Raw genomic sequence first — 16,790 nt, 5'->3', positions numbered from 1 at the left:
AAATTCGAAAGAACAGCCTATTTTAAAAAGAAGGCAAATCTTAGAAGAAGTGGATAATACTTGCGGTATGTGTTCGTGTTTGTGATCGTGTATATAAGTAGCTAATTTTGCATTTTTTGGGCGACCTCCTGATTGATTCGGATTGACGTTCGGGCTTATTGGATGGAGCCGTAAAAGAACAGAATATCAACAAAAATCCTTTGATCAAAATAGCATTGTGACAGCCAGTAAGTCCTGTATGAGGGTGCTTGATGATCACTCAGATTATTAGGTCTAACCAAAGCCTGCTATATGATACTGGGCCATAACATATTTGTTATTGACAAATCATATGGGGATCAAGTACACATTTTTTTTATTTTTCGGGTAAGTGTCGCATTCGGGTAAATGTCGTATTCGGGTAAATGTCGCATTCGGGTAAATGTCGCATTCGGGTAAATGTCGCATTCGGGTATTTGTCGCATTCGGGTATTTGTCGCATTCGGGTAAATGACGTTCGGGTAAATGTCATTCGGGTAAATGTCTTTCGGGTAAATGGTTTTCGGGTAAATGTTGTAGAACCCCTTCCACTCCTCCGGTAGCTGTTCGGTTTCCCAGATCTTGACTACTAACTGGTGCAGACAGGTGGCCAACTTTTCCGGGCCCATCTTGATGAGTTCTGCTGCGATACCGTCCTTACCAGCCGCTTTGTTGTTTTTGAGCTGGTGGATGGCATCCTTAACTTCCCTCAGCGTGGGAGTTGGTTCGTTCCCGTCCTCTGCTGCACCAACATAGTCATTTCATCCGCTGCCTTGGTCCTCCGTGCCTACATTGTCTTCGCCATTCAGGTGCTCGTCGAAGTGCTGCTTCCACCTTTCGATTACCTCACGTTTGTCCGTCAGGAGGCTCCCTTCCTTATCCCTGCATATTTCGGTTTGCGGCACGTAGCCTTTGCGGGATGCGTTGAGCTTCTGGTAGAACTTGCGTGTTTCCTGTGAACGGCACAGCAGTTAAATTTTCTTGCACTTCGCTTCTTCCAGGCGGCGCTTTATCTCCCGGAAGAGACGGGTCTGCTGCTTCCGCTTCTGTCTGTATCGCTCCACATTCTGTCGGGTTTCATGCTGCAGCATTACCGCCCGCGCTGCATCCTTCTCCTCCAGAACCGCTCTGCACTCCTCGTCGAACCAATCGTTTCGTCGACTCCGTTCTACGTACCCGATAGTGCTCTCGGCTGCGTTGTTGATGGCTGCTTTCACTGTACTCCAGCAGTCCTCTAGAGGGGTCACATCGAGCACACCCTCGTCCGGCAACGCTGCCTCGAGATTCTGCGCGTATGCGGTGGCGACATCCGGTTGCTTCAGTCGCTCTAGATCGTACCGGGGCGGCCGCCGGTAATGTACGTTGTTTATAACGGAGAGTTTTGGGCGCAGTTTAACCATCACCAGGTAGTGATCGGAGTCGATATTAGCGCCACGATAGGTCCTGACGTCGATAATGTCGGAGAAGTGCCGTCCATCAATCAGAACGTGGTCGATTTGCGATTCCGTTTGTTGTGGTGATCTCCAGGTGTAACGATACGGGAGGCTGTGCTGGAAGAAGGTGCTACGAATAGCCATGTTCTTGGAGGCGGCGAAATCGATGAGGCGTAGGCCATTTTCGTTCGTCAGCTGGTGGGCGCTGAACTTTCCAATCGTCGGTCTGAATTCCTCCTCCTGGCCTACCTGAGCGTTTAGATCCCCTATGATGATCTTGACGTCGTGGTTTGGGCAGCGGTCGTACTCGCGTTCGAGCTGCGCGTAAAATGCGTCTTTGTCATCATCAGTGCTTCCGGAGTGTGGGCTGTGCACGTTTATTATGCTAATGTTGAAGAATCGGCCCTTGATCCTCAACCTGCACATTCTTTCGTCGATCGGCCACCAACCGATCACGCGCCTCTGCATGTCGCCCATCACTATAGAAGCTGTTCCCAGCTCACGTGTGTTGCTGCAACTCTGGTAGATGGTATGATTACCTCTAAACGTTCGCACCATAGATCCTGTCCAACACACCTCCTGCAGCGCTACGATTCCGAACACGCGGTCCTTCAGTATATCGGCGAGTATGCGGGTGCTCCCGATGAAGTTGAGAGATCTGCAGTTCCACGTACCGAGCTTCCAATCGCAAGTCCCTTTTCGTCGCTGTGGTCGTCGCCATTGGTATCGGTTCGCATTCTTCTCTTGTTGATTTTCCGGTGCTAGTCTTTTTTACGGCTGGCTCGCAGGGCCTGACACCAACCCACTAACCCAGGGAGCTGGGCTTACCTTCCCGGAAGCTACGGGTTCTGCATTGGCGTTTCCTCCAACTACAGTGCTAAATAGCTAGGCTCGAGCGCCAGTCTTCGCCGGGGGTGGTGTTTTTAATGGGCGCCCAGGAGATAATATTTTACCTGAGCTTCCACCCCCAAGTCTACATGCATATCAAAGGTAAATAATGAGTACTAATTTTTAAATTGATGTAGTGATAATAAGTTTAAAAAAAAAAACAAAATAAACTACCGTGCGCTACAAAACGATGAGTCTATAAGGAGAGCGTCCAACATAGGTAGCTCTAGTCCTCACAAGTTCCTACCCCATGCTTCAACGGGTCAAACGATGGCAAAGACCGCCAGCTAAGGGTTGTGTGCTTATGGCTAGTTTCCACTTCTTACGTACTGTGTAAAAAGATAGGACAAGTAATGATTAAGTAATGACTCCACATCAAAATTACTTGAGCGGTTCGCAGATGGCAAGTAAGGAAAAAAGTGTAACGCCAGTAACGCTTCCCGTGCAAATCAGATGAAGCTGTCACTTTTCCGCGCGGAAAAATAGTCCATGTTATTATTCCGTAAGGAAAAGTGGATATTTCTCCCCATATAGATCAATTGTCGTAATTACTTGCGGAAAAGGAGGAATTTTACATGAGCGCTTTACTTGGGACCTGGAAACTTAGCTTTAACTGGTAGTGCGGCCTGAGCACTATTGTCCTTCTTACTTCAGCTAGATTGAGGAGGCTCGTCTCGAGAGCCTGTTTACCAAGGAGGTGCGGCTCAAACAGCGTCTGTTCTGGCATCCAGCGCCAGCGGCTGAGTATGAAATGCTCCTCTATCGGAAGCTATACCTAAGGTGGCAACCCCACCATGGTGGATAGGGAAGCTTAGGCCAGCAACCTACTGTTTCCGAAACCCAAGAACCGTTACAGAAACCAAAAATGAAAGATTACGAACTGATTCAACGGCAACGACGTTTAATGCGAAACTAAGGATAAGATTTGGAACTTGGAATATATCAACCCTATCCCAGCAGGGTAAACTGGCACAACTAGGCAATGAGGCATGCCGTATGAAGTTTGAGATCCTAGAGCTGAGTGAAGTTCGTTGGCCGAACTTTGGAGAACACAAATTGACGTCGGGTTCAATTCTGCTAAACTCTGACCTACGAGGTGAACAGGAGACAGCCATCCGTAGCATGAAATCGAATAAGGACCCAGTGGTCGATCGTATATCAGCTGAAATTCTCAAAGCTGACTCCGCAGCATCCGCCCAATTGCTGCATCAATTTTTCTGTGGCATATGGGAAATTTCGACATTTCCAACCGACTGGATGCAAGGCGTCTTAGTAAAGCTATCCAAAAAGGATGACCTGACACTGACTGTATGCGATCATCGGCGGGGCATCATGTTACTGTGCATCGCTCTCAAAGTTCGCAGCAAAGTGATCCTTAATCGGACACAGAAAAAGATTTACGCAACTATCCGGCGGCAGCAAGCAGGGTTCCGTGCCGGACGATCCTGTGTGGACGAGATTGTCACGGAGCGTGACAATTCGGAGCATTCTAGAGCATTGTAGAATAAATCAATGAATTCCAAGAATCTCTCTACCTGGTGTTCATTGATTACGAAAAAGCTTTCGACCGTCTCAATCACGAAACATGGTCATTGAAGCACAATACAGAGCATTTTCGGGCGGAGTACTGCACAACGGTGTCCCGCATGGGATCGGGTCGTTGCTGGAGTTAGGCAAGGATGTATACTATCATCGCTACTGTTCCACATCGTAATCGACGAGATACTGCGATTGATCGTGAACCAAACCGTGGGTTGCTGTGGAAGGCCATTACCGTAGAGCACCTAAACGACTTCGAATTGGCTCAGTTTCATTTACATTACAAAAGAGAAAGAGAAAAAACGCACAATAAAATGTACATAATTGCTCTCATGCAGAGTTTTTGTGCGAGTGACTAGAGTGCTGCGTGATAGCAGTGAGAGCCCGCAAGTCATAATCCCAGTGCGCAATTTCTGCGCGCACGCAGAAAAAACAGAACTCAGTGCACACACAGAGTGTACAAAGGGGTCAGTGTTGTTTGAGCATTTGGTGAACCAAAAGCATGCCAGTGGATCCGAATCCTGCTAAGGGGTATCAAATCCTGTTATATCAAAGACAAGCAGACGTAACACTGATAAAATATCTATCCCATATTGTAAGTAGCTGCCTGCCAACAAGCTAGCAGCAGCAAGAAACTCCTCGAACTGGATCTCAGAGTCGGCTTACCACTGGGTGATCAAAGGGACGCATGACAAAGTATGGAAAACACAAGGATTTTCATGTTCTTTAAACATTTATTTGCCCTATTCTGTGACGTGTGGGTGTGGTTTTCACATTTTGTGTGGCGTGTAAGTATAAGAGGGAATCGAGCATCACTGGGTACTCACTGCTCTGCTCCTTCAGCGTTGGCTCCCATGGTTACGCACGATTGCGATAGCCCTACCGTGCGGCCGGTTTCTCGCAGCGGGGTTGCTTGGGGATGCACGTTGATCCGGAATGGCATCGGAATCTTTCCAGCGGCTTTGCTGGAGCCTTTGGTGCTAATAGGCGTCTTCTCTCATTGTTGATATCGGCTCGGCCCAGGACGATACCGGAATGGCTGTGCCGAGAGAGAACCCTCCCGGATGATTAGGGCCTGGAGCCCGAGGGATTCGTCCGGAATCGGACGTAAGGTCGTCTTTGGCTGTTAGGCTCGGAAGCTGTATTTTGTAATACGGAAGATGTCCTGAACGAGAGTAGGCCGCAATCCCGGTATCCCTCCAAAAACTACCGCGGACACTACTTTTCAACGATCACGAAGATCGACATGACTCACACGGACGCCTGAATACTTCTGCCATACTTCTGGCTCATACAAATAATGAAAATCCTTGGATGTAACCGACAGGTTACAATATATCTTAGGGACTTGATTACTTACAGTGTTGGTGTGCTTGGTAATATTCTTAAGCTGGTGAAGGACTTACATTTGATGGAAATTCCACCAACAGGTGGCGCTAGTGAGCTAACAAATTTTATTTTTCATATATATCAGGGTCCTGAAATTTAACATTTGTTTGCTCTCTAGCGGTGAAATCATACGGCCCATAATCTGAAAGCCCAGCTGAACAACTTTGCCGAAAAAAACAACTCTCTAAGTAATCAGGATCTTGAGGTATATGAGATGGAAATTTTGTCAGTGTTGCATCTGCTTGTCTAAGATATTACATAAATCACAGACAAACAGATGTGACACTAACAAAATTTCAATATCAGATATCTCAGGATCCTGATTACTTAGAGAGTTGGTTTCTTCAGCAAAGTTGTAGTTCGTCGTAGATTATCCTATCACATACTGCGATAGTTACGTCACGAAAAGTTGTAGGTCATTTCCCAGTATCCCATTCCCCAGAATGCCGTTCCCCGGAATGAGACATTTCCCAGAAAGCCGTTCCCCAGAATGACCCATTCCCCAGAAAACCATTCCCCAGAATAGGAAATTCCCCAGAATCGTTTCTATTTTTATTTTTAAATTGGTTTCGGGACAAAATTTGAGTAACCCTGATATGGTAGGTTGAGCAGTACTAAGCTTGAAGTTGCACTAGTGTTTGGCTACATAACCACCTTTGCTGTTATGTAGTATATTGGCAGGCAAGCGGCCTATTCTATAAAAGATTCCTCCTTCTTTTTATAATATGCTGTTCTTTCAAACTAAGTTGGATAGATAACGAAGGCACACTTTCAATTTACATGAGCACAAACTGTAACAAGTAAAAGCCTAAACTGCTCAAAACTGTAACTGTAGCGCAGTAGTTTGGTGAATATACAGATAAACTTTCCATCTATATGTTTTGCTTTTTCTAAAAATGCGCTGTTTTGTCTCCGATTGGTCCAAACAACATTTTTGCAGTCTAGTGTCCTTTGTCCTAATGAGTTACCTTTTTTTTTCATTTTTCATAACACTGGTATATAATTCATCTTCATGCAAAAATATGGAACTCTACAAGTTAACGTACTCCTGAAACAATCATTCCGAGGTGCGTCCAATAGAATGGCTGACTTTTTTCATCTGAAATTTGCCTTCTTTAATTAACAGGCTGTTCTTTTAGGGATATTTTGAAATTTTAGATTTTCTTTTATTTCCTTTTTTGTTCTTAACTCAATTCATTTATTGAATTTTGATATACACTGAAGAAGGTATCATTATATGAAAACCATTTCCATTTGAAAGTTATCTCATTCAACGATTTTTAATTTGTCAGGATGGAAGGGTGATTTAAACCACGCTGAAGTGTTCTGGTCTTCCGCTAGAGTTCGGTCACATCACCTTGAGCTCTAAAAACAAACAACTCACCAGAATTCCCATGGAACTAGTGATTCTCATATTTTTCTGGGGAATGTCCCATTCTAGGGATTGGGTCATTCTGGGGAATTCCATTCTGGGGAATGTCGTTCTGGGGAATGGGTTTCTGGGGAATGACATACAATCGTCACGAAACACTCACATATGTACTTGTAAAAACGTTCTGTATATAGAAGGTGCGATGCAACGGCGGTCAGACGTTAAACTCGTTTTGACATCGATTTTGACATTAACAATGCGTTTTAGTTGGGTTTTGCCCTAACCAGCGAACATCCAACCATCGAGACAGCCCATCTAGCGACCCCCAACGAATGAATCGGCACTAAAGGGTGATACGGTCAAAATTTGGTCACACAATTTGTTTCATAACTTGAGACTGCGTACACCAAAACAGCTGATTTTTGGACCAGTAATTGTACATTATATGTAGCTTATACCATAAAATTTTCATCAAAATCGGTTTAGTATTTGCGGAGATATTGTGAATTCTGAAAACTGCAATTTTAAAATTTTGTACAAAGCGGATTAAAAAATAAGAACACATTTTTACTCTTTTATTTATAGTCAGAAATAGTGAACCAATTTCAATGAAAATTTTTCTGTATGTAAAGTATACATAGGGTATATGTACCATTCCTTGGCCTAATTTGCAAGCCGCCTTGACAATTTTGACCATAACTCATGAATCAAAAGCACTAGAAATAATATGTTGACCCTATTACACACTCTAAGTAATGCATGTTTCACCAATTGGAATTAAACTAATGTTAATATTCAAGAATTTACTTAATTTAGTTGAAAAGATTCGATGTGATGGTATGCAACGGCCTATTAGTGGATACAACGTTGGCCTATTGCTTTCCACGCACTAGAACCACGTATTATCTCATTTTTCCAATATTTATGCTGAAGTATTGTCTCTGTTTGTTCACCAACCTTACTTTTAAATTACATTTTCGGAGCCAAATTTTATAAAAATTATAAATAAATCACTTAAACTAAAGTTCTTTCTTAATTAAGTAATGAAAACAACGCAACCCTATTATTGTGTTATATTTTTACAGTCACCTCACACTAAATCTTTCTTCCTGTTCGTTCTTTCTGGCTCTTACGCAAGCAATGTTGTTAACGCCCCTTTTTGGTGTTTACGTAATTTTACTGATGGGCCAAGATTTGGGTACATAGTAAAAAAAATGTCCTCAATATTCGGCCTACATTCAATTTGTAAAATAGTTATTATTCGTTGAAAACAAATACAGAAGTTCAAAATAGCGTCTTTGGCCGTCGCATCAAATGTTCAGTTATTGAAAAGTTAATTCAAAATGTTGCAGAATCATGCCATTTATGATCATGTGTATAGACTACCCACTAAGCCGAAGAAACATGGCGTCTACAAAAGCTAAACAAAGTGTCATTTTCATTCAATTTAATGCTCGAAAGTGCTAAAATTGGAACGAAATGTTACAGTTGTATAGCGCATAGCTTTTCCGATATTCTGTTATGCATGTTTGTTTGAGTTTTTGGTTTACGTTGAGATAGGCCGAACGAGGGGACTATGCCAACGAAGCATCCCGGTACCCTATCAAAATGTTGTGCAAAAATTTCATTCAATTTGATCCAGCCGTTACAAAGTTATATTCGTTTAGGTGGTCAAATTTTTGTCAAGTTAAGTCAAATTTTGGTCACACATTTTTTTATAACTTTAGACTGCGTGCACCAAAACAGCTGATATTTGGATCAGTAATGGTACATTATATGTAGCTTGTACCATAAAATTTTCATCAAAATCGGTCTAGTATTTGCGGAGATATTGTTGAACCCTGATATCTGCAATTTTAAAATTTTGTGCAAAGAGGATTCACAAATAAGAACACATGTTTACTGATTTATGTATAGAACCAGAGATACTTAACCGATTTCAATGAAAATTTTTCTGCATGTGAAGTATACATATCAAAATGATGTGTAAAAATTTCATTCAATTTGATCCAGCCGATACAAAGTTATATTTGCTTAAGTGGCACCCGGTCAGTTTTTTTCATATTCAAACTGCTACAACTTTGAAAGTATTCATACAAAATGGCTCAAATTTTTTTCAAGAACATATTTTCATAATAGTATTATACTGTAAAATTTTGATGAAAATCGGAGCAGTATTGGTAGATCTATAATCAAAATTGTGCTTTACTGAACTTAAATTTCCGAAAATTTACTATGGAGCGCCTTTGTACAAAATTTTAAAAAGGTAGGTCGATGGCTCTATCTATATATCAACCAATACTTAATCGATTTTAATGAAAATTTTATGGTATAAGCTACATTTCAGTTGAGCTGCTGATGAGTGCACACGTATCTATTTTTCGTTCGCTGCGTGGAAGTATAGTCCGTCGTTCGTTTCATCTATTTCGGCTGTCGCGTTAGATGTTTTTTTGTTCTATGCCGAGCACTACCAGGAATCAGTCGAAAAAACGAGTTGATATTAGTCCAACCGAGGGTGAGAAGAACAAGGAATCCACGTCCTCTGAGAATCCAGCGAAGCGTCCTTGGAAAAGCTCCAACGTCACAATGAGTAGGGACATGACTCTTGCTGACCTGCACAAGTCACTTAAAGGTGAAATCCAATTATCTAAAGAGGAAATCCAGAATAGCATAACGGACATGAAGAGGGAAATCAAGAAACTCAGCACTGAGGTAGATGAAGTCAAGCAGTCCCAAAACTTCATAAACGCAGAGTTTGAACAATTCAAGAGCGGGTTGAGTAAAATCACGGATGAAATGAAGAAAACGACCATTGATGTCACGTCGTTAAAGAGTGGACATGCGGAGATCTCATCACAACTGGCTACTATGGAACAAGACCTCAACTTTATTCAGCAAGGACAGCTATCAAACAACTTGCTGATATCGAATGTCATCAAAACTGCCGACGAAGATCTATGTGCTATCTTGGGTAAAATCTGCGAAGTTCTCGAGATCGAATTGCATGAGCGAGACGTTCTGATGATCACTCGTTTGGCCACGAGGAATACGAAGCAAATTGAACCGATTTTGGTACAGTTCGCCAATAGATATGTGAAGGACAGAATTATATCTGTAGCAAAAACTGCCTCACTATCATGTCAAAATATCGGGTTCACAATTGATCAGCGCATCTATTTCAACCACCATCTCACGGCATACAATCAAGCGTTGCTACAGTACGTGAGAGCCTACAAAAGAAGACATGGATATAAGTTCGCATGGTTCAGCAAAGGGTACATCTACATCAAGCGGGATGAGAACTCCACAGCTCAACGTATCATCTCACGAGAAGATTTGCCTTCGGATTTTGATGAGTGAATCCGATCTCTTCGCGATACCTCTACATACACATCGACATCGGTTCAACCATGGCGGATTTGGGTGATCATTTGACTAGTATGGATATCGAGCATCGTCTTAACTCGGCTCTGGTATCTGCATCTACATTGAACTTCCTACATCTCAACACGAGAAGCTGCCGTGGCAAAATGAGCGACCTGATCCAGTTAATCAATGATTTCCAGCATGTGCATGTAGTAGTATTTAGTGAAACGTGGCTATATCAGAACGAAATTTGTAATATGTTGAACTACGATGTTTACCATTCGTGTAGGCCTGGCAGAGGTGGAGGAGTTTCGATATTTATTCTTTCGTCGATCAAGCATCGTAAGGTGTATGAAATGGTAGATGATATGAACAAGGTTGCAACCATTCATTTGCAAAAAATTACATTCATTTGCTATTATCTCAGTTCAGAAGCATGCTATCGAAAAACAATGTATGGATGAATTTAACCTTGTAGTTTTATCTGAAAATTTGCCGAATAACATTGGGGTCGCAAACGTATACCAAAGTCGTGAGCGAGCTGTGAAGGCAACTCTCCACGCGGTGAATGTAAATTTCATTCACGCTGTGGAAAGTTGCCTTCACAGCTCGATCACGACTTTGGAATGCGTGTGCGACCCCAATGTTATTCGGAAAAGTTTCAGATAAAACTACAAGGTTAAATTCATCCATACATTGTTTTTCGATAGCATGCTTCTGAACTGAGATAATAGCAAATGAATGTAAATCTTTGCAAATGAATGGTTGCAACCTTGGATATGAACAATTTTTTGATAGTTGAACTAATGGATTATGATTTAAAAGTTTTTGGTGTTTATACTCCAGGCAGAGATGTTGATAGCTTTCTATTAAAATTTGAGGAAACATTAAGTAACTTCAAACGAATGATTATATTAGGAGATATGAACATTAATCTACTAGACGATAATAATGCTATCGTAAATAATTACAAATGTTGCATAAATGCGAACGGTTTTGTTGTTATGAATAAAATAGAGAATGATTATGCCACTAGAATATCAAATACAATATCAACAATCATAGATCACGTTTTAACTGATATAATTGATAGAAAAATGACCTTAACAGTAAATGACACTGAAAATCTTATATCCGATCACAAAACGTTAATCTTTTCAATTCAATACACTTTAAAAACTGTTGGTACTAAGTTCAGTAAATGTGTTATACATTATGAAAACATATTGAATGACAGCTTTAGACTACAGCTAAATGCGATCCAAACATATGATCAATTTGAAAACCTGTGTAACGATAAAATCAATTGCAACAAATCCACATGTACAGTACACGAAGACAAACAACCACTGCAACCATACATCGATAGGCATCTGTTTGCGGAAATTAAAAAGAAAAACAAATTGTTCAAACTTTCCAAAGCAAATCCAGGTAATGAAACATTAAGGAGACAATATCTATCACTAAGAAATTCTGTTCGAAACAAAACAAAATTTGCTAAAGCAAGATACTACAATACTAAATTCGAAAATTGTGTGGGGAATCCTAAGAAAATGTGGGCTACGATAAATGAAGTAGTGTTCAATAAATAATAAAGAAAATGGAACAAAAATACTATCTCCAATCGAAAATGCACAAATATTTAATGATTATTTTCTAAGTATAGGCTGTCAAACTGCTTCTAGAAGAAATGTGCTACTCGTAGAAAACGATTTCCCATTGTATTTCAACTTTGTACACGTGTCAGAGATAGATGTAGATCAAATTATAACTAAATTAAATCGCACAGCAGCAGTTGGTAAAGATGGAATATCGGTTAAATTTTTGTATCGCGCTAAAACTTTCATAACACCTAAAGTAACTGATATTATCAATGAAGTAATCACATCAGGAATATTTCCGGATAAGCTAAAAGTGTCAAAAGTAATCCCTCTGTTTAAAGCTGGTGATGCAACCTCAAAAACGTGTTTTCGTCCTATCTCCATTCTTCCAGCTACGTCAAAGATATTTGAATCTGTGATTGAAAGTCAAATGAGGTCGTATCTGCACACTAATAATATTATTAACAAAAATCAGTACGGATTCCAGAAAAAATCTAATACTGTAGCAGCCTCTGCAGATATGATGAATAGTATATATCGCGCCAAAGACAAGGGTTACAAAGTCATATGTGTGTTTTTAAACTTTAGTAAAGCATTCGATTGCATTTCACATTCATTATTACTACACAAAATCCAAAAATACGGATTTTCAGAAAACGCAATTTAGCTTTTGAGATCATATCTGCAAAATAGATTGCAATACACATCTGTCAATAATTGTTACAGTCAGCCAGGAATTATTGTGTCAGGAGTCCCACAAGGATCAATTTTGGGTCCCTTTTTTTATATTATATGTGAATGATATATGGGAATTGCCTTTGAAAGGACGCTTACAGTTGTATGCAGATGATTCTTGTCTTGTTTATGAGGCCGAAACAAGGGAACAACTAGAATACGATATACAACACGATATGGATCTATTGTTACGTTGGTTATCAGTAAATGATTTGAGACTAAACGTGGAAAAATCTTCTTATTTAGCCTTAAATAATAACTTATCAATTGAAGTAAGGATTAATTCATTTCATCTTAAAAAAGTAGAGTCTGCCAACTTTCTTGGATTAATTATAGACACCAATCTGACATGGAAAACGCACATTGAAAATGTCATCAAACAAGTCACTCCTTATGTATTTGCCATTAGAAAAGCAAGATCTTTTATCACTATTGAAACATGTTGGAAGTTATACAATGAATTTATTTTGCCTCACTTTACATATATGAGTTGCTTATGGGGATGTGCGGGGGGACCAAAGGGAAAACTTCAAAAATTTGAAAATTTGCGAACCCCCTTCCCCCAAGGGGGGACCAAGGGAAAACTTCAAAAATTTGAAAATTTGCGAACCCCCTTCCCCCAAGGGGGGACCAATGGGAAAAATTCAAAAAATTGAAAATTTGCGGACCCTCTTCCACCAAGGGGGGACTAAAGAGAAAATTTTGAAAATTTGTAAACCCGTTTCCCCAAAAGGGGGCCAGAAAGAAAAATTCTAAAATTTGAAATTTGGCGGACCCCCTTCCCCCAAAAGGGGACTGAAGGGAAAAAATGAAAAATTGCGGACCTACATCCCCCCAGGGGGGACCAAAGGGAAAAATTCAAAAATTTGAAATTTTGCGGACTCTTCCCCCAAGAGGGAACCTAAGAGAAAAATTTGAAAATTAGCGTACCCTCTCCCCCAAGGGGGGACTAAAGGGAAAAATTTGAAAAATTGCGGACCCCCGGGAAAAATTCAAAAATTTGAAAATTTGCGAACCACCTTCCCCCAAGGGGGGACCAATGGGAAAAATTCAAAAAATTAAAAATTTGCGGACCCCCTTCCCCCAAGGGGGCATCAAAGGGAAAAGTTTGAAAATTTGCGAAACCCCTTCCCCCAAGGGGGACCAAAGGGAAAAATTCAAAAAATTGAAAATTTGCTGACCCTTCCCCCAAGGGGGAACCAAAGAGAATAATTCAAACATTTGAAAATTAGCGTACCCTCTCCCCCAAGGAGGGACTAAAGGGAAAAATTCAAAATAATTTGAAAATAATTCAAAAATTTGAAATTTTGCGGACTCTTCCCCCAAGAGGGAACCAAAGAGAAAAATTTGAAAATTAGCGTACCCTCTTCCCCAAGGGGGGACTAAAGGGAAAAATTTGAAAAATTGCGGACCCCCTTCCCCCAAGGAGGGACCAAAGGGAAAACTTCAAAAATTTGAAAATTTGCGAACCTCCTTCCCCCAAGGGGGGACCAATGGAAAAAATTCAAAAAATTGAAAATTTGCGGACCCTCTTCCACCAAGGGGGGACTAAGGAGAAAATTTTGAAAATTTGTAGACCCTCTTCCCCAAAGGGGGGCCAGAAAGAAAAATTCTAAAATTTGAAATTTGGCAGACCCCCTTCCCCCAAATGGGGACTGAAGGGAAAAAATGAAAAATTGCGGACCTACATCCCCCAAAGGGAAAAATTCAAAAATTTGAAATTTTGCGGACTCTTCCCCCACGAGGGAACCAAAGAGAAAAATTTGAAAATTAGCGTACCCTCTCCCCCAAGGGGGGACTAAAGGGAAAAATTTGAAAAATTGCGGACCCCCTTCCCCCAAGGGGGCATCAAAGGGAAAAGTTTGAAAATTTGTGGAACCCCTTCCCCCAAGGGGGACCAAAGGGAAAAATTCAAAAAATTGAAAATTTGCCGACCCTTCCCCCAAGGGGGAACCAAAGAGAATAATTCAAACATTTGAAAATTAGCGTACCCTCTCCCCCAAGGAGGGACTAAAGGGAAAAATTCAAAATAATTTGAAAATTTGTGGACCTTCTTCCCCCAAGGGGGGATCAAAGGGAAAAATTCAAAAAATTGAAAATTTGCCGACTCTTCCCCCAAGAGGGAACCAAAGAGAAAAAAAATGAAAATTAGCGACTAAAGGGAAAAATTTGAAAAATTGAGGACCCCTTCCCCCAAGGACCAAAGGGAAAAGTTGGAAAATTTGCGGACCCCATACCTCCAAGGGTGGACCAAAGGGAAAACTTCAAAAATTTGAAAATTTGCGGGCCCCTTCCCTACAAAGGGAAAAATTCAAAATAATTTGAAAATTTGTAGACCTTCCCCCAAGGGGGGACTTAAGGGAAAAAATCAAAAATTGGAAAAATTACCTATCCCCTTCCCCCAAGGGGGGACCAAAAGGAAAAGTTTGAAAATTTGCAGACCCTTCTCCCAAGGGGGGGCCAAAATGAAAAATTCAAAAAATTGAAAATTAGCGGACCTTCTTCCCCAAGGGGGAACTAAGGGGAAAAGTTTGAAGATTTGCGGACCCTCTTCCCTTAAGGGGGGACCAAAGAGAAAAATTCAAAAATATGAAAATTTGCGGACCCCCTTCCCCCAAGGTGCTGTCCATTAATTATGTAAGGCTTTATAGGGGGAAGGGGGGTTTGAGAAATCGAAAACAAACAAAAATGTTTCGGGTTCTCATACAAAAAATATTACAAGGGGGGTGGGGCTGTCGAAAAATCGTAATTTTTTTCTTACATAATTAATGGACAACCCCCAAAGAGGGTCCAAAGGGAAAACTTCAAAAATTTAAAAATTTGTGGGCCCCCTTCCCTACAAGGGGGGACCGAAGGGAAACATTCGAAGAAAAATTGAAAATTTGCGGACCTTCTTCCCCCAAGGGGGGACCAAAGGAAAATTTAAAAAAAATTTGAAAATTTGCGAACCCTCTTCTCCCAAGGGGGGACCAAAGTGAAAAATTCAAAAATTTGGAAATTTGCGGACCCACTTCCCCCAAAGGGAAAAATTCAAAAAATCGAAAATTTGCGGACCTTGTTCCCCCAATGGGGGACCAAAGGGAAATTAAAAAAAAAATTGAAAATTTGCGAACCCTCTTCTCCCAAGGGGGGACCAAAGTGAAAAATTCAAAAATTTGGAAATTTGCGAACCCACTTCCCCCAAGGGGGGACCAAAGGGAAAAAATGAAAATTTGTGGACCCACTTCCCCCAAGGGGGAACCAAAGGGAAAAGTTCAAAAAAATGATAAATTGCAGACCCACTTCCTCCAAGGGGCAATGGCAAAAATTCAAAAAATTAAAATTTGCGGACCCATTTTCCCCAAAGGGGAAAAAAAAATTGCGGACCCACTTCCTCCAAGGGGGGACCAAAGGGAAAAATTCAAAAAGTTCACAATTTTCGGATCCATTTTCCCCAAGAGGGGACCAAAGGGAAAAATTTAAAAAAAAATGTAAATTTTTGGATCCATTTTTTCCAAGGGGGCCACAGGGACCCATTTCCCCCAAAGAAAAAAATTAAAAAAAAATTGCGGACCAACTTCCCCCAAGAGGGGACCAAAGGAAAAAATCAAAAATTTGAAAAATTTGCAAACTTTCTTTCTCCGAGGAAGGACCAGGGAAAACTTCAAAAATTTGAAAATTTGCGAACCCCCTTCCCCCAAGGGGGGGCTAATGGGAAAAAAAAATGAAAATTTGCGGACCCTCTTCCACCAAGGGGGGACTAAAGGGAAAAAATTGAAAATTTGCAGACCCTCTTCTCCCAAGGGGGGACCAAAGAGAAAAATTCAAAAAATTGAAAATTAGCGGACCCTCTTCCACCAAGGGGGGACCAAAAGGAAAAATTTGAAAATTAACGGACCCTCTTCCACCAAGGGGGGACTAAAGGGAAAAATTTGAAAATTTGCAGACCCTCTTCTCCCAAGGGGGGACCAAAGAGAAAAATTCAAAAAATTGAAAATTAGCGGACCCTCTTCCACCAAGGGGGGACCAAAAGGAAAAATTTGAAAAAATGCGGACTCCCTTCCCCCAAGGAGGGACCAAAGGAAAATTCAAAAATTTGAAAAATTGCGGACCCCCTTCCCCCAAGGGGGGACCAAAGGGAAAACTTCAAAAATTTGAAAATTTGCGAACCCCCTTCCCCCAAGGGGGGACCAATGGGAAAAATTCAAAAAATTGAAAATTTGCGGACCCTCTTCCACCAAGGGGGGACTAAAGAGAAAATTTTGAAAATTTGTAGACCCTCTTCCCCAAAGGGGGGCCAGAAAGGAAAAATTCTAAAATTTGAAATTTGGCGGACCCCCTTCCCCCAAAAGGGGACTGAAGGGAAAAAATGAAAAATTGCGGACCTACATCCCCCAAGGGGGGACCAAAGGGAAAAATTCAAAAATTTGAAAATTTGCGAACCACCTTCCCCCAAGGGGGAACCAATGG

The 16,790-nt window shown here is 41.1% G+C and overlaps 1 protein-coding gene across 1 annotated transcript; it reads left to right on the top strand.

Annotated features, from left to right (window-relative positions):
• Positions 1-9,225: 9,225 nt before the first annotated feature.
• Positions 9,226-9,999, top strand: LOC134290618 (uncharacterized). Its single transcript, XM_062857787.1, has one exon. It carries the CDS (start codon positions 9,226-9,228, stop codon positions 9,997-9,999), a length of 774 nt encoding a protein of 257 aa, XP_062713771.1.
• The last annotated feature ends 6,791 nt before the right edge of the window (positions 10,000-16,790 follow it).

Source organism: Aedes albopictus, chromosome 3 (genome assembly GCF_035046485.1).
Source record: "Aedes albopictus strain Foshan chromosome 3, AalbF5, whole genome shotgun sequence".
Taxonomy (NCBI): Eukaryota; Metazoa; Arthropoda; class Insecta; order Diptera; family Culicidae; genus Aedes; species Aedes albopictus.
The sequence above is the reverse complement of the archived record's forward strand: the minus strand, read 5'-3'. Positions and strand labels throughout refer to the sequence as shown.